The sequence below is a fragment of the Caretta caretta genome, chromosome 11 (assembly GCF_965140235.1).
Source record: "Caretta caretta isolate rCarCar2 chromosome 11, rCarCar1.hap1, whole genome shotgun sequence".
Taxonomy (NCBI): Eukaryota; Metazoa; Chordata; order Testudines; family Cheloniidae; genus Caretta; species Caretta caretta.
The window spans coordinates 34,187,964-34,206,900 of NC_134216.1; the positions used below are offsets into that span (position 1 = coordinate 34,187,964).

An 18,937-nucleotide genomic window follows, 5' to 3' on the forward strand; every position below is an offset into this window, starting at 1 on the left:
TTGTTGACACATCTACAGTTCTTAATAGGAGGGTTCAACCCCTAGTAGGATAACGAGGAAAAACTGGCTAAGATTTCTTAGGCATGATGATGAAACTCAACTTTGTCTCTATCTTGGAAAAACTCACTCACTGCCTGAATGAGACTGGGGCTTTGATGAAGGCTTGTTTGCTGACATCAAAACCTGACAGAATTGAAGTATTGGTAGACTGGGGAAAAATACACAAGAATCAGTGAAGATTATATCAGCACCTCAACTGAGGGAATCCATCATTTGTTTTGCATGTTTGCAACTAAATTCTACATAGTTCCTGAATGCTCAGACAGTAACTCTGGCCAAGAACACTTTTCCATGTGTGTCTGGTGAGAAGTGTGTAACCTTTTATTCTGCATGTAGGGCTTGCTATGGTTATCAATGTCTTTATCGCCTCAAGATCATATCACTTTCAGAGCACACTAAAAGCTTGTTAATACACTATACGTTGACTGTTTATTGAGTGGTGTTTTACATAGGCAGCAGGTTGTGCTGATGGTCTATAATCTGATCACTTGGAGTGGAGTTCAAGGTATTGGTTCTGCTGTATAAACTGTTAAACTGGGAGCTGGCTATCTGAATAACTGCCTTTCTCCTGGGTGATAGCCCTGAAGTTGCAACCATTGGAGGTGTGAACAGCCTGCTACCATAAAAGGGAGTGGGACTTCTTGCCAGTCAATAGCTATAGCATTGCCACTAACAATGAAGCACTTGCTTCTTCCTCTTGGTTCTCTAGCAATATAGGACAAAAGAAGTAAGAGAGAAAATTTGAGCTTTGGTGGTAGAAATATGAGTAGATTCAGGCAAGTTCCAACATAAAGAATATTTGTGAGCCTATGACCTGGACAAAGAAGAACAAAGACATTCTACGTCTTCATCATCATTGTAGCTATTAAATTAGGGCCTGTTGAATTATTATGGACCATGACTCACCTTGCTAACTCAGCAAGCCTCAACACAACTGAAGAGCCTAGAACTTTCTGCTGTGCAGAGCTATAAGCCTACAGAGAAAATTGCCTATATCTTTTACTGCTTCTCAGGACAGCAGGGACCTCCTGTCAGACACAGGTCTGATAACATCACATCTTGCCTTTTTACAGTTGCCCTTCTCATGATAGCAAGTACTACATGAAGACTGAGCTACCTTCTGTCATTTTGCCTCCCACCCCTTTTGACTATTGAAAGAGAGTTGAGACCATCTGCAACTTTTACCAACTGAGATTGTGAACACCTCCTTAGAGGGCAAGAAATCTACCCTACCTAAAGCACCACGTAATCTGGCCAGTAATTAAGAAACTATCAATCAACACAATTTACTTTTCCACCCGCTGTCCAGTAACTATCTTTCCATTCCTGAGCAAACTAATTGAGAGACTCACCAAGGGTAGTCTCCAACTCAGCCTAGATACTGACAATATTTTGGACCTCTCCCAGTGAGACTGCGGGCCAAGACATGGGACAGACAGGACACTAGTGCTGCTACTGATATGGAATCTCCTTTTGGCCCTGGATAAAATTATTACATCCACATTCATACTGTTGGCCTTTTCTGCAGCAGTTGACATGGCTGATCATGGAATCCTGTGGTCCCATCTCAGAGATGTGGCTAGTGCTAATGAGATCACATTGAGATGATTTCAGTTGTTCCTCTCTGACTGCAACCAGAGAGTTATAATAGGTATGTCCATCTGGGGAATGCTGACCTGTGGCGTCCCATAGGGATGTGTTCTCATTTCCACCATTGTCAACAACTGTGAGAATCCAGGAGAGAAAAATGTAAAACAGTGTGGGGTAAAATGTCAGTATTACGCTGATGACCCAGTTTCACATTATCTTCACAATAGAGACAAGCAGCACCATCTACCAGCTGTTCAAGGGCCTAACTGGAACCAGAAATTGAATGAAGAGCAGTTTGCAAAACATGAATCCAGAAAAGGCTGATGTGATACTCTGGTGGGGAAAGGGAATCATTGTGAGGAACTTAACAGCTCTGTAACAAAACTTTCAATGGGACATTGGAAAGTGCCCAAGTCACTTTTTAAATGAAACTTAGGCTCCTAAGTGCTTTTGAATATTATAACCCAAGTCTTTTTTTTAATTTCAGCCTAAAAGTGGTCGGAGGCATTTAAAACCTGGTAAAAGTGGAAGCACAATTAAAATTAAACACTAATACTAAAAACAAATATTGGAAACAACCTTAAGCTGTATGTTCTTTATATCATACCCTAATCCATTAGCGCAACAACATTGTAAACTCTTTTGGGCAGGAAATGTTCTCTTGTTTCGTGCTTGTACAGCCTCAAGCACAATGGGCTTCTAATCCATGACTGGAGCTCCTAAGGACTGTCACATTATAAATGAAATTGTTGTTGTTATTTATTTAATTATTACATCTCATGTTCTTATCTTTTCTGTTTCATTTTCTTTAAAATATCCTATTTTCTGTTGCACAAAGGGATATGAAGAACTTGTATGTTAAAATAACACATTTGCTTTGCATAATTAAATGAATGCATTGTTTACAAAATTAATTTCCTAAAATGAATACTTTAGGCAAGAACAGCACTGTTAGATTTAATGCATTTATATACTATCATGAGATAAAATTGATCTCTTAGATGGCTAGTTCAATGATCATACATTTATTATGCCTCAACTCAGACAGTATCTATCATACATATTTGGATGCAAGCAGCTCTGAACTTTACAGTATAACTAAGCACAGGAATAATACTTTATAAATCAGTATTTATTTGCCTCCAAGACTGCTTTGCACCAATCTAGTCTGCATTTTCTTCGTTTGATTCCATTTAGTCTCATCAAATTTATAAAAACAGTTTGTGCTTAGATTTAATTACCACAGTGATTATCCATTTTTTACATGTGAAATGAGATTGTATGCTTACTATATTAAGCATGTGCTCAATCTAAGTTCACTGGCACATCAGTACTCCAGAGCTAATGTTGATTAGTGCAGATTTTAACATCATTGTAGAAGATGGTATATCTTTACTGATACATACTGAGAATTATCTTAGCTTTTGCTGCAAAGAGAGAGAGAGAAGGCAAAGCTGTCCTCATGCATAGGACATGCAGCCCTGGGGAAGATATAAATCTGGAATGAAAACTAATTACTTTCTACTGTGCTGCACATCCTGTAGTATGCAGTATAGGGCTGGCAACAGGGAATACATGCTATACATTAGCCATTAGTGATTACTGCAGAAAACTACCGCAGAAACAATAAAATGAAAAGGATGGTTAAAATAATACTTTGGAGAAATATGGATTTAATTGTATTTTAAATGTGTTTTGATTGCTCTTTGTTGATAGGTGAATAAGAAAAGAATATAGAATATTTGATGCAGCTAATGGAATGGAAAAGCAGTTCTTTTGCATCTGAAAGATAAAATTTACAGCACTTTCCACAGCTGCAGATCTATAATGATATATACTATAAGCAAGTCAAAACAATGATAATACACAGAATTACGTTCTTTTCTTGTCTCAGGAAAGAGAAAAGAATTGTAGCATCTAAAGTGTAGACACAGACTGGGTGCATCAAATTAATTTGGTGTGACTGTGTCAGCTCAAGGACACTTCAAAGGACAGAGCTGAGCATGGCAGCCACCAGTGATTTCTTTACCGCAACACTGTAACGTGCAGCTACAATGAACTTTTTTTTTAGCTACTTAATACAATTTTGTAAAGGATATGTTTCACATATGCTCTTAGCAGATCTTGAGTTCAAATAGCACACTTTTCTGTTTCTTTAATTGTGCTCCTTTTTGTAAATGTCAAGCTGAAGTTAACAGAAGTGATTTTGAAACAGAAATGCCATGAAACCAAATACAGCCAGATAAATACCACACAACCAGAGCATATCTAGATAATATAATAGTAGGATACCTTCAAACTGTGAAAGCAGTCAAGTTTAGGGTAAACAATTAATATGATCATTTTAAGCATGGCTTTTTGGATACAAAGTTTAGAATCTTATAAAAATATGAGAAGGTACAGCATAGGATTTATGGTCTATGTATCTAATTTCATGGTTTCATGAAATAACATATACACTAAAATGTGTTGTTATTCACAGACATATGTTAAGTACTTATAATCATACAGATATTTAGTACCTAAAAAGATTTAATCTTACCATTTCTATGGTTGTGTTTTGTAGAAAAACAGCATTTAATGTTCTGCAATGACAGGTTTTCCTGAGCGCCAGATGGCATTTACGACTTAAGTAGGACATCTAATAATCAATAAATGGCTTATTCAGTGAAGTCTTATTAATTCCGTAATTATTTTAGTTTTGTGTCAGCAGTTGTGTTGTGTGCATAATTTCTAATGAAATTCTATACAGACGAGAACCAGGTTTAAGGGAATGAAGGTTTCTGCATTAAAATATATTTTACATTAAGAAAGGATGTTGAAATAGTACATTTTTAACCTTAACATGGTCTGTATCCAGAATGTGTAAGGGTGTAATTAACAGGAATACATACACAGGCTAAAATTGGGTGGGTAAGAGGTAGAGGTAGTGCAGGGAAAGGGATCATTTCCAGTTTCTCAAATAAAATGCATATTTTAGCTGTGTATTCAGTTTATATTTTATTTTTGTTCATAAAATATTCACACCAAAATACAATGTACCAGTGTAACTGAACCTTTCAATGGAGTGGAAAATGCCTTTCAATGCAACCTTTAAACCTTCTTACAAATATTGTGTATTTATACCAATTGTTAAAACATGGTTTCCTTCTTTGACAGGGTTACTGGCCTAGTGCATAGGAGGGCAGCTGTAGACATGATAGATCTTGATTTTTAAGAAGGCTTTTGACTTAGCATTATCTGACATTCTCATAAGCAAACTGGGGAAATGAGATCTAGATGAAAATACTATAAGGTGGGTGCACAATTGGTTGAAAGCCTCTACTCAAAGAGTACTTATCAACAGTTCTCACTCAAAGTAAGATGGTGTATCAAGTGGGGTCCTGTAGAGGTCTGTCCTGATTCTGGTACTAGTCAATATTTTCGTTAATGACTTGGATAATGAAGAGGAGAGCATGTTTATAAAATTTGCAGATGATATCGTGCTGGGGACAGGATGCAAGCACTTTGGAAGACAGGATTAGAATTCAAAATGGCCTTGACAAAGTGGATAATTGATCTGAAATCAACAAAATGAAATTCAGTATGCCCTTTAGTATGGACAAGTGTGCAGTACTACACTTAGAATGAAAAAATTGAATGCACAGTACAAAAGGGGAATAACTGGCGGGTTGGTGGTATTCCTAGACAGGATCTGGGTGTTACAGTGGATCACAAATTGAACATGAGTCAACAATGTGACGCAGTTGTGAAATACCATTTCAGGGTGTATTAACCAGAGTGTAATATGTGAGACATGGGAGGTAATTGTCCCCCTGTACTCAGCACTGGTGAGGCCTCAGCTGGAGTACTGTGTCCAGTTCTGGGTGCCACACTTTCAGAAAGATAAGGACAAATTGGAGAGAGTCCAGAGGAGAGCAGCAAAAATTATAAAAGGTTTAGCAAACCTGACCTATGAGGAAAGATTCAAGAAACTTGTCCTGTTTAGTCTTGAGAAAAGAAGACTGAAGGGGTAACCAATAAGTCTTCGAATATGTTAAGGCTGTAATAAAGAGGGTAGTGATTGATTGTTCTCCATGACCAATGAAGGTAGGGCAAGAAGTAATCAGCTTAATTGGCAGCAAGGGAGATTTAAGGTAGATATTAGGAAAAACTTTACCCTGTGTAAGGGTAGTTAGCACTGGAATAGTCTTCCAAGGGAAGGTGTGGAATCCCCAATATTGGAAGTTTTTACGAACACATTGGACAAGCACCTGTCAGGGATGATCTAGGTTTACTTGGTACTGCCTCAACGCAGGATGAGTCTTGAGGTCCTGTTTAGCCCTATATTTCTATGATTCTATGTTTTGTATACTGCAGCAATCTGAGTAAGTCTGGGCACTTGAATGCAGTATTTAGGTAGTTTTTCTGACATATGTTTATACATTTATTTTTAAAAAAATCATGTCTTTATTTTGCTTTTTGTGAATTTATAAATAACATACATATTTATCACATAGGTTTTAAATTCTGAAATGTTGTCATTAGTCTGTTGTGATGATGATGATATATATATATATATATATACATCTACAGTTCCATCACCCAGAAAAAATCTGAAGAGAGTGTGTGGGCATGCGTGCATATGATACTTTGGTGGAAGCAATGTGATAAGTTGCATTCATTATGCAACTTTGAACATCTCATCTGGACTCTGCCTGCTAGTCCATCTTTAACTGGGACTACTACTAAGATTGCAAACTTCTGAGCAGATTACAACAGCTATTATTAAAACACAAACCTTTGTCAGAGTGTACGCTACCGCTTATGTTGGAAAAACTTAAGTTGCTCCGGGGTATGAAAAAAACTCCCCGACAGACATAAGTTTTGCTGTCATAAGAGGTAGTGTGCTCAGTGCTATGTTGCTGACAGAGCTACCACCACTCCTTGAGGTGGTTTTATTATGTCTGCAGTGTGGAATGGGCAATATTCTGTTCTGAAAGAATGACAGGTTTAAGGATATTGATCTCTGCAACATATATATGATTAGAAATTAGGGCTTTACACAATTGAAAAGAGTTGATTCCCAGCTTTCCAGAGTTCTAGCATTAGAATGTCCTGGGATGTTAGGCCTTACAATTATGACATAATTGTGTATGGAAGAGCCATGTTAGATACTTCCAGCACCCTAGTTCAATCAGATCTCGTGTGGGTATGTTTCATTGAGCTGGAAATTACCCTTCCAGCTTGAAGTGTAGACATACACTTAGGTTCCTGTACTGTGCTCATCATCATGCAATTGAGTACTTGCAGATAGCAGGAGACAAAAATTGGTACCAATGCAATTTTTAAAACACTTAAAAACATTTAAAAATAACAAGGAATCTGGTGGCACCTGGAAACATACAAAAGCTAGTAGGAGAACACTTCAATCTCCCTGGACTCTCAATAACAGATTTAAAAGTAGCCATTCTTCAATAAAAATACTTCAAAAACAGACTTCAAAGAGAAACTGCAGAGTTACAATTCATTTGCAAAGTTAACACCATCAATTTGGGCTTGAATAGGGACTGGGAGTGTCTGGCTCACTACAAAAGCAATTTTCCCTCTCTTGGTATTGATACCTCCTCATCAATTTTTGGGAGTGGACCACATCCACTAGCCTTGACTAAATTGGCCTTCAACATTCGTTCTCTACTTGTAAGGTAACTCCCTTCTCTTCATGTGCCAATGTATATTTATGCCTGTATCTGTAATTTTCACTCCATGCATCTGAAGAAATGAGTTTTTTACCCAAAAAAGGTTATACCCAAATAAATCTGTTAGTCTTTAAGGTGCCACCAGACTCCCCGTTGTTTTTGTGGATACAGACTAAGGCGGCTACACCTCTGATACATAAAAATAGCTTTTTGATAAAATATCTGGCATGTAGAAAATGTGAAGTGGTGTGGAATAAAGGACTTACTGCTATTCATTTGTGATGATGTAAATGGGTGAAATCCTGTACCCAGTGGAGTCAAGGATCAGGGTTTCACCCTAAGTAGCTCAGGTTTTTCACCCAAAGCCCTAAAGGATTCATCCTGCTCTTATTGTTTTACCCTGGATGTTTTGTTTGATTATTGTACTGTGTGTTTAAATTATTTGATTTCTAAGGAAATAATTTTGTCATAATTTTTTTTAAGGAAAAATCACAGTCTGATCATTGTATAAAGGGCATAAATGGTAAAAAAGATAGAAATAATTGCAATTTTTTTATACAAAAAAGGCCTGATTCTGGTCTAATATCAGTTTCACAGTAGTGTAACTCCATTGACTTCAATAGAATTACTCCTAATTTTCACCTATGTAAATGAGATGAGAATCAGGCCCAAATGTAAAACCTTGACAAAAATATTGTCTGTAGTTGTGCAGCAGCAATCCATTCCAGGGCATATGAGAATCTGTCTTTTTTTGAGAATGCATTTTATATATCCCTTAATGTTACGGTTTTATTGTTCTACTGCTATCTATCAAGACATTTTTACACATGGAAAATGAGCACACTGTAGAATTAAAATACTAGGCATTCTCCAGCTTCAAAGTGCTGTAAAAGTATTGATTAATTATGCCTCAGAATACCACTATGAGGAAGTATTATTATCCCTATTTTGCAGATGGGGAAGCTGAGACACAGAGACTAAGTGACTTTCCCAAAGCCACACAGCAAGGCAGTGACAGAGCCAGGATTAGAACTCAGAACTTTCTGGAGCCCAGTCCCAGGCTTTAAGCAGTAGACCACATTGTTCACTGAAGTCAACAAGCATCTCAATGCAATAATGGACAATTCCAAGGACTCTTACATGGTCAGTGTGTCCATAAATTTACTTGCAAACTACTCCAGTATAACAAGATAATTTGAGCAGCATAGTCCTGGCAAATTTCTGTGTCATATAAATTGCTGAGTGTGCAGCCTCTTCAAAACGGGCTAAAAGTAAGAAAAGCTACAATGATATGTTCTAAAACTCAAGGCTTTGATATATCAGTAGCCTTAGAGCCTGGTTCTGCTCCCACTGAAGTCATTGGAAAGAGTTCTATTGACTTCCATAGAGTCATGGCTGGGTTCTTAATTATTACTGTATTTTAATTGTTTGTCTCGCTCCTTGAATACTTCACCTGAGGGCGAGAGGGGTGCTTAATAAATAAAATTATTTTGCATGTATTAAATATCACTAAGTAATCTAAAATATGCATTCCACCTTCCATGACTTTCATATGGTGGTTTTGGCCTGTACTTCCTTTTCGAGCCTCTCATTTATGAGAATATTTAAAAATAATGACACTATATACAGTTTTTCTGAAACACTAATAAAGATATTAAAAATTGAAATTAATTTCCTAATCTTTAGTCACGATGGCAGGGTGAGGGTGTGGTCAGCATTTCTGCCATTATCATTATTCACTGTAGTTGTGCCAGGGATCCCAATAGCGATCAGGACCCCATTGTGCAGATTTAGTAGCCGACTCTTGGGAGGAGAGGGAATACAGGACCCGTGGATATTACCATGGTACTGAGTACAGAACGTTTCTACACGGTGCTGCATGGGAAGTCAAAAAGCCACAATGCCTGTTTAATTGGGCTTGCTCAGGTTTGACCACTGAAACAGGAGCAACATACAACTCTCAATTTAGCTATTTTTCCATCTAATGTTAAAGGAAGATGGCCTCTTAGAAGAGAAGGAGATAAGTTGGACAAAGACTGCCTGAAGATGAAAGGCAAACATGTGCAGGAGGTGGAGGTGGGAATAAAAAAGACAAAGGTAGAATAATATCTGCAACAAGTTTATAAATAATAAATTTATAATTTTTAATCAAAATTAATGATTTTTTTACTTTTTACTTTATTTTAACTTGTCTATAAATAAATTAATTATAAAAACAATGTAATATGTATTAGGATTTTTCCATAATGCTGCTTCCATGGGGTCTTTTCCTAACCACAGTGAGAAGCTATTGGGTATGACTTGCACAAGAAGAGCATTACTTCTTACATGGCTGTAAGACTTGGCCTTTTTGGCTTCATGCCTAACAATTCACCCCGGAGCATGACAGTATTTCAATGTGACACACACCCTGATGTATCTTACTGCTCACAATAATGGATTCATTTTATCTATAATGTTAATATGATCGAATGACTTGTAAAAAAAAACAATTGTCCTAGTGCATTCAATAGATTATTAACTAACTCTAATTTATTTGGAGGCAAAATGATTTCAGTAGAAGGCTCCTCTCTCCTTGTCAAATTTTTGTTATCTACCCTTTTCTGATAGAGGGATCTAATAAAGGCACTGTTACCCTCTCTTTTTAACAGCTTTGTGCTGATGCAGTTCCAAGACTCTCTTATATAAAATAGCTACAGCATAATAACAGCCATTTGTAAAGGAGAGATGAATCTAGAGTTGCCAACTTTGGTTGGATGAATTCCTGGAGATTTCATTACTTAACATAATCTTATGATTCCTGGAGACTGAGGACAATCTTGGAGGGCTGGCAACCCCAGATGAACCTGAAGCAAAATCTTGGATCCCAAAACACATAATGTTCAGCTCTAGATCCATCCCTTGCTGTTTCTCCTTAAAGGAGAAGGGCCCATGTGGTGCAATTTCTCTTCATGTTCCTTTTACTCTTTTCTCCATTTTTAGCTTTAAACACTGGTATTTTAAGCAACTCGTCTCACCAGGCTTTTACTAGGGCGTGCTTTTCAAATATAAAAATCAGGAAGTTCTAAATTCTAATATCACTTTCTAAGCCTCTTCCACTTGCTACTGATGTCATGTAATACTTATTCATTATATGTTAATTAATGCTTTTGTTTGTTTAATTTTTTCTCTTCATCTCATCCAGTAGCCATTCACTGATAATTACTATCAGTCTCTTCCTTTGTAAAATGAAGATAACTGTTTTTGTAAGCACAAATATGCAGCTCCTTGGGAAACCAGCATTCAGTTTACTACCTGTGCATCATGGCTGACTTTCCAAAGGGCTAATATCTTTAGGGAATACTGGGTATATTTAATTAATTACAGATTGTATCCCAAATAACTGAAACTAGCAGCATGTCATGCTTTTTAGCTTTAACATTAGCTTTCACAGAAGGACACAATACCAAAGTAGTCCGTTCCAGCATACAATACACTTACAGTATAATATCAGAGCATAAAGCATTTACTATCATAGTATAAGTATAGTCAAAATGTAGAGTTGACTGCTTACATCATTAAAATTTATGATATAAATACAACATAAAATCAGAGCATTCAGTATACCAAAAAAAAAAAAAAAATGGAAGGGAGTTTGCATGCAGTATATAGAATTAGAGTACACTGTGTACAGTGTAACTATAAACCATTCGTAAAGCTGAAACTAGACAAGTGAAAGCATTACTGTTCATCTAATAATTGAGACTAATTGCTTTCATGGGATTAGAATTTTTTTCACATCAACATTTTTACTGAGATTAATGTTCTCCAATTTAACCATTGTATCAACACTGCTAATGTTTATGATTTTTCTGTTTTGCGCATAGTTCATAATGTCACCCGGTTTACAGAAGTTCTTTTTCCAGAGCCAAAAATGCATGCATACAGCTGTTTCTCTAAAAGTACAATAGTGTAACTGCCTCAACTGGTCACCTCTTCCTTCATCATGTGCATAATTTTACTGGCTCATGATTTTCTTGCTTCCCAGAAACCAGCGTTTACACATCATCTCACATGGTGCCACAACAGATCTAATTTCTTCACATCAAAGCCAGTTTTAAACACTGCAGAATAAAAGCTGCCATATGAAGAATGGATTTTAATATGAGAAAAGAGATTCTTTAAACCTTATGTCTGAGGGAAAAATCATATAAGTGAAAATTAAAATTATTTATACTTACACTCCAATCTTGCCACCAAGTTAGAAAAAGAAAAGACTCCTACATACATATATTTCTGTTTTGCAGAGAAATGATGAAGAAGCTGTCGTGGACAGAGGTGGCACTCGTTCCATTCTCAAAACGCATTTTGAAAAGGAAGACTTGGAAGGTGAGAGATTATTTTCCTGTGCATTTCATTGTCTATTTCTTTTCAAAGTGTTGGACACAGTTCCACTCTCATATAAACCTGTGTGTGTGTAACCCACACACCCCTCTGGGTGTGGTGTTCTGTCCCACGTAGTGGCACCGAGCCCACTTAAAGAGAGAGATAAAATGAGTCTGCTCTACAGCCTTAGCTAACAGCCAGTTGGCTTTTAGCTCATGCGGTAGAGGCTCATGCACTGAGCTTCCGCAGTTTGATCCTGACAACTGTCATCTATTGGCATTACACATGCTCATTGATTTCAATGGGTATACCAGGGTGTACATGAAGGCAAAATCTAGACCTCTATTTTTAAAGGAGGAATATTGCGTATTCCTCTAGCAACATTAAAACTTGGGTAATAGGGGATAAGATTTCCTGAGAATGTTTTAAGCCCAGATCCTGAAAATATACACCTATGTAACTTTATACAAATGAGTAATTCTTTCCAGTGAGAGTACCTGTGTGGAAAGCTATGCCCATGCACAGGGCCGGATTAACGCAAGGGCTTTAGAGGCTGCAGCCCAGGGCCTTGGAATAAGGGGGGCCCCGCAAAAATAAATCCATAATTATATACAATTCAGTGATCACCAACCCGTTGATTGCGATCGACTGATTGATCCTGGAGCCTCTAACAGTCTATCGCAATCTCCGGGTTGCTAAAAGTCCAGTGGCTCAGCAGGGCTCACGCAGGCTGCCTGTATGCCGTGGCCCCATGCCGCTCCCAGAAGTGGCCGGCTGCTGTCTCTGCATCTCTGCGGCCCCTGGGGTGGGGGAGGGGAGGCAGCTCTGCGTGCTGCCCCCGCCCCAGCTCTGTCCCCGCAGCTTCCATTGGCCAGGAACCAGCCAGTGGGAGCTGTGAGGGTGGCGCTTGTGGGCGCAGACAACGCACAGAGACACACTGTCCCCCACCCCAAGGAGCATGCAGAGATGTGCCAGCAGCTGGCTGCTTCCGGGAGTGGCATGGGGCCACGGCATGCAGGCAGTCAGCCTGCCTGAGCCCTACTGTGCCGCTGGCCAGGAACAGCCTGTGGTAAGCACCTCCCAGCCAGAGCCTACATCTCACACCCCCACCTGCACCCCAACCCCCTGCCCCAGGTCAGAATCCCCTCCTGCACCAAACTCCCTCCCAGAGTCCGCACCCCACAACCTCTCCTGTATCCGAACACTCTGCCCCAGCCCCCCTGGAGTCCCCACCCGACCCAAACTCCCTCTCAGAAAGAAACTAATAAAACAGCTGTTCTAAGGTAAGGAGTAGGCTATTTTGAAATAACTTAACTATATTCTACATGTTTTAAGACTGAAATGTAACCACAGGATGGCTTTACGTTAATTAAAAGGCAAGTTTAGTATAACGTTAATAGCTTCAATGCCATAATTGAGATCATTTTGTTTTAAATTAGGAAAAAGACTTGTATACAGGGGTCCCCCAAAATCTAATAGCCCCAGGCCCATAGGAGAGTTAATCCGGCCCTGCCCATGCATAAACATTTGCAGCATTTGGGCTTCAGTAAACTGATTGACTTCAATGCATGTCCTAAAATACATGGTTATTTCATAAAGAGGCCAGTCCTGCTATCATTGCACATTCAGGTCTCCCATTAAACAAAATAGATGTTGCATTTTAGAGTTGTGCACTGTCACTCGCTTGAAAGGGCACTTTACACTACCCTTTAATCTCAATGATTAGCAGGTAATTTAGAGATATGGAGTTCACCATATCACATTGGACTAATAATCCACTTTATCTGGTATTCTTCCTCTAGAAGTGGCCTATGCTTCAGTTTATAATGTATATATTGCAAACTCTTTCTGGCAGGGATCTGCCTTTTTATTTATTGGCAAAATGCCCAGCATGTTTTTGGGGGCTATGTAAATAACAGATATACAAAATTCAACAGCTAATCATGATAGAAGAGTCAAATCCAATTCTGAAGAATATAGGAATATAGATATGGGGCTTGTTTCACCCAAGGCTCCATGATGCAAAAAGCTTGTGCCAGTGTAAGATACCAACAATCCCTTTGGGTGACCCAAAGCTGGCCACTATAATCAAAATGCCACCTGCCATCACTTGGAGTGAATATTCTTTTGAGTTGACAGTTGAGTCCATCTTGAAAAGGAAAGGAAAAGGTGACCAAACTGAAAAATAGCCTCAAATTTGGTTTGTTTCTAACCAATACGGATTTATTTTATTTTTCTCGATGAAACAAAAAAAATTCATTTGGATTGAATGAAATATTTCTAATGTTGATTCAAAATCACACATCAAATCAAAATGGTTCAAAATTTCCAGACTTTCTTTTTTTCTTTTGCTCAAACAATTTGCCGAATTCAACACAATTCACAAATAGTTTTGGTGCTCCAGAAATGCATTTCCTCCTGCTCTAATAGCAAAAAGACACTAATGTGAAATCTCACTGAAAATTTGAAGAATTATTTTGCTTCCAAGAACATTTCGGAAACTGGACAAATTTTGATTGAAGAAACTTTCACTCAATTTTAGTAATTTGGAAAACTAAAAAATCCTGCGGTTTGCCTTGGGAATCTACTACTTTTTTAAAATAATGGCACAATGTTATTAACTATGTTATAAAAATTGATTACTTGATATAGGATACTCTGATGTAGCAGCTTTTGAGAGAGATTGCTTAGAATCAACTTGATATCTTTTTAAATACATAACTGCCACTTCCAGAAATGCCAAGTGGCATAAAAAAGGTTGAATATGCTGTAAATTTGAATGATCCCATTGCTGTTAATAGAATCCTTGCTTGTCCCACAGACAAGTTCAGGCACTCTACCACCTAATTAGATAAATCAGTGGCTCTTGTAATAGAGAGTGGACATTACTCAGAAGTGTGCCTGTCTTATTCCCATCCAATGTAACTTATGATGGATTCTCTGGTAAAAGTTTACATTTTCCCTAATTATATAACATGCTTCAGTTATATTATATGTAATTACATAATTAAGTACTTAATTATGTAGCTTAGTTCACTTTGTATAATTAGACAATTAGGTACATTAATTCTTCAACACATTTAATTACATTTACTGTGTTTTAAAAATGTAAATAAATAATTGCTCAGTATTATAGCAGGGCACTAGTGTTGGCACTGTTAAGGGTCTGTCTGTGCCTTATTCTGTATTTCAGGGATTTATAACCTGGGTTCAAGAACTGAATGTTACTTTAGACTGAAACTTGAAATGAATTTTCTTAGGCCACGAAAGATTTCTTTCCCAACATTTTAAATAACTGGACATTTTGGAGTTTTCAGCTGTTGGTGTTGTTTTGTCAAAAAGGTTAGTTTATATTTCTGATATTTCCATTTAAAACATCCTGGGCCAGATTTTCATCAGCAAATATTTTATAGGTAGACATTTGTGCATGCCTAAATTATGTGTGTAAGAACACAGAGTACACACTCCAACTGTGCTTTTGAGAGTGCACATGTCTAGTTAAAAGCCCACTAGCCTGGTGTGCATGTAAATGGGCTTATTCACTTCAGGTATCTGTCTACACAGTGTAACACAGTGTAAGTTCAGGAGCTTGCAGTTGGTCCTTTTTTTTCCCTCAAACACTACAGCAATTCAGAAATAGATTCTGTGCAAAGCTTTGGCATTCATGTTCTCAGCACAAGTGACTCTCTTTCTTCCAGTTAATTTTCATAGAGTTCACAAGATTATGGTCAGTCACTAATATAGAGCAAAAAGAAAAGGAGTACTTGTGGCACCTTAGAGACTAACAAATTTATTTGAGCATAAGCTTTTGTGAGCTACAGCTCACTTCATCGGATGTGTCTTTTTCTTTTTGCGAATACAGACTAACACGGCTGCTACTCTGAAACTAATATATCCTTTGGCTGACTTACTTGAGTGAAGAGAGAAATTAATCTTTAAAAACTAAGCAACAAGTCTAGCACTTCGATATAGTCACACATTGTATATGTAATCCTACAGTCCTCATGCAGGCAAAATTCCTGTTGAAATATTTTTGCATTCACATTTAGATCAATGGGAGTTCACCTGAGGTTGATGTAGAGCTTAACAAACTATGTGCATTGTTACCGGGACTTTACATGCAACTCTGTTGCCATGGCTGCCAATACTTAGTAACATAGCACCTCCCCATAATTGCCATGAGGGGGCCTCCCATCATGCTTCTGACTAAGATCCGTGAGAACAGCACTTGCCTCTGTACTCAGAACTCTTCAACCACCCATCAGTTCTCCTGTCTTCTAAACACCCTTTATAGTTACTTATGCCACCACAGGACATGATGTTGAAATCTGCTTGGTGTAGTGAATGATCAACAGCGACAGTCATTAATCACTCTCTCGTCACTGACCCAACCGTCTGCCCACCAGGTTTTGACCTGCCAAGGTACCTGTGGTTATCTCTGAATCGGTTTCAAACAGGACAGGGCAATCGTGTGGCCAGTCTCTTCAAATGGGGTTTCTCTACCCATGATGTAGATACAGTCAACATCAGACTATGTCGCATATCCTTGATGAATGCCCTTTGACTCACTTCAGTGGTGGGCTACCAGCTCTTCACCTGGCTGCTGCTGATGCTATCAAATTGCTGGGCACACTGCGCATACACTGAGAGAGACCTGAGGTAAGAATTACAGGACTGGGTACTGAAATGTTTTCATTATGTAAAGGACCAGTTCCTGCACTAACCTAAATTGGGAGCAGATGTGCATGGAACAGACATGCCCATCAACAAACAGCTATGCTATTCTGGATACAGACAAAAAGAAAAGGAGTACTTGTGGTACCTTAGAGACTAACCAATTTATTTGAGCATGAGCTTTCGTGAGCTACAGCTCACTTCATCAGATGCATACCGTGGAAACTGCAGCAGACTTTATATATACACAGAGAATATGAAACAATACCTCCTCCCACCCCACTGTCCTGCTGATAATAGCTTATCTAAAGTGATCATCAGGTGGGCCATTTCCAGCACAAATCCAGGTTTTCTCACCCTCCACCCCCCACACAAATTCACTCTCCTGCTGGTGATAGCCCATCCAAAGTGACAACTCTTTACACAATGTGCATGATAATCAAGTCGGGCTATTTCCTGCACAAATCCAGGTTTTCTCACATCCCCCCCACCCCCATACACATACAAACTCACTCTCCTGCTGGTAATAGCTCATCCAAACTAGTCTCTAAGGTGCCACAAGTACTCCTTTTCTTTTTGCGAATACAGACTAACACGGCTGTTACTCTGAAACCTGGATACAGACAGTTTGCTGCTGGCTGCCTTTGCTCTCTGTCTACCAGTGCTCCAGTGGTGTTCGTTCTGACTAAATAACTGCTCCATGCACTGCTAGTTTGGCTCAATGATTAATAGTATCTAGATATGCCCATGACTGCTCTTAAGGGCAGAGCCTCTGCATAGATCCAACACCTTATACTACTCAGTGTTGCAGCCTGTAAGGAATTTGGAGGGAGAAGCACAAATTGGAAGTCAATGTGTTTACACAAGGCTTGAACGCTAGCTGCAGTTGCAGCCTCACTGTAAATAGTTTTCTTTGTGAGACAGTTTAGTTTTAGAAACCTGGAGTCCTTTCCTGGTACTGTCCACACACATTACATGAAACATGGTGCCAGTGGAAAGTCTAGTGTCACCCACACCAAGGAAGAGAGAGTGATTACAGGGCAAAAAAAGCAGCACCTAGAAACCAAACAAACAGCCAGCATAAAGAGACTCAGACACCCAGTAATGCTGGATTTCCTGACAAAAAGCTTTGCACAATCATGGAAGCAGTGGAAGCAACAACTGAGTCTGTTTAGAGAGCTGACCATGAGGGATAAAGATGAGAAAATGAAGATAAAACTTTTTTTTTACTGTCTCATTGCAGAAAAGGGGCAATAAGTGAATACTGTTGCCAGGAATAATGACCGAAATATTGGAACAGTTGATAAGAGTCTGAGTATTGTGACCCTTGACAAAATGAGACTATAGAGAGATACTGTTCTCTTACCTAAAAAGAAAAGGAGTACTTGTGGCACCTTAGAGACTAACAAATTTATTTGAGCATAAGTTTTCGTGAGTGACAGCTCACTTCATCGGATGCATTCAGTGGAAAATACAGTGGGGAGATTTATATACACAGAGAACATGAAACAATGGGTGCTATCATACACACAGTAAGGAGAGTGATCAGGAAAGGTGAGCTAATACCAGCAGGAGAGCCGGAGGGGGAGGGGGAAGAAACCTTTTATAGTGATAATCAAGGTGGGCCATTTCCAGCAGTTGACAAGAACGTCTGAGGAACAGTGTGGGGGAGGAGGAAATAAACATGGGGAAATAGTTTTACTTTGTGAAATGACCCATCCACTCCCAGTCTCTATTCAAGCCTAAGTTAATTGTATCCAGTTTGCAAATTAATTCCAATTCAGCAGTCTCTCATTGGAGTGTGTTTTTGAAGTCTTTTCGTTGTAATATTGCGACTTTTAGGGCTGTAATCGAGTGACCAGAGAGATTGACGTATTCTCCGACTGGTTTATGAATGTTATAATTCTTGACATTTGATTTGTGTCCATTTATTCTTTTATGTAGAGACTGTCCAGTTTGACCAATGTACATGGCAGAGGGGTATTGCTGGCACACGATGGCATATATCACATTGGTAGATGTGCAGGTGAACGAGCCTCTGATAGTGTGGCTGATGTGATTAGGCCCTATGATAGTGTCCCCTGAATAGATATGTGGAAACAGTTGGCAACGGGCTTTGTTCCTGGGTTAGTGGTTCTGTTGGGTGGTATGTGGTTGCTGGTGAGTATTTGCTTCAGGTTGGGGGGCTGTCTGTAAGCAAGGACTGGCCTGTCTCCCAAGATCTGTGAGAGTGATGGGTCGTCCTTCAGGATAGGTTGTAGATCCTTGAGGATGCGTTGGAGAGGTTTTAGTTGTGGGCTGAAGGTGATGGCTAGTGACGTTCTGTTATTTTCTTTGCTGGGCCTGTCCTGTAGTAGGTAACTTCTGGGTACTCTTCTGGCTCTGTCAATCTGTTTCTTCATTTCAGCAGGTGGGTATTGTAGTTGTAAGAATGCTTGATAGAGATCTTGTAGGTGTTTGTCTCTGTCTGAGGGGTTGGAGCAAATGCAAATGGACACCCCATCATCTCAGGCATTGGCACCCTGACAGCAGGATTGTCTGGCTATGTAGACTCCCTCCTCAGGCCCTAC

At 38.9% G+C, this 18,937-nt stretch overlaps 1 protein-coding gene across 8 annotated transcripts in view; it reads left to right on the forward strand.

Annotated features, from left to right (window-relative positions):
* Nucleotides 1-18,937, forward strand: part of SLC4A10 (solute carrier family 4 member 10) — a 360,367-nt gene that overhangs the window by 162,724 nt on the left and 178,706 nt on the right. For 6 of the 8 annotated variants that reach the window (XM_048869228.2, XM_075117879.1, XM_048869225.2 and 3 more), the window contains exon 2: nt 11,615-11,696. The exons of 1 other annotated variant lie outside the window; for it this stretch is intronic. Coding sequence is in view for 6 of the 7 variants with exons in the window: in XM_075117879.1 (XP_074973980.1) it covers nt 11,615-11,696 (82 nt within the window). In the remaining variant the exon portion in view is untranslated. Of the gene's footprint in view, nt 1-8,282; nt 8,472-11,614; nt 11,697-18,937 lie in introns of all 8 variants that reach the window. One more of the 8 variants, XM_048869227.2, reaches the window with a different exon arrangement.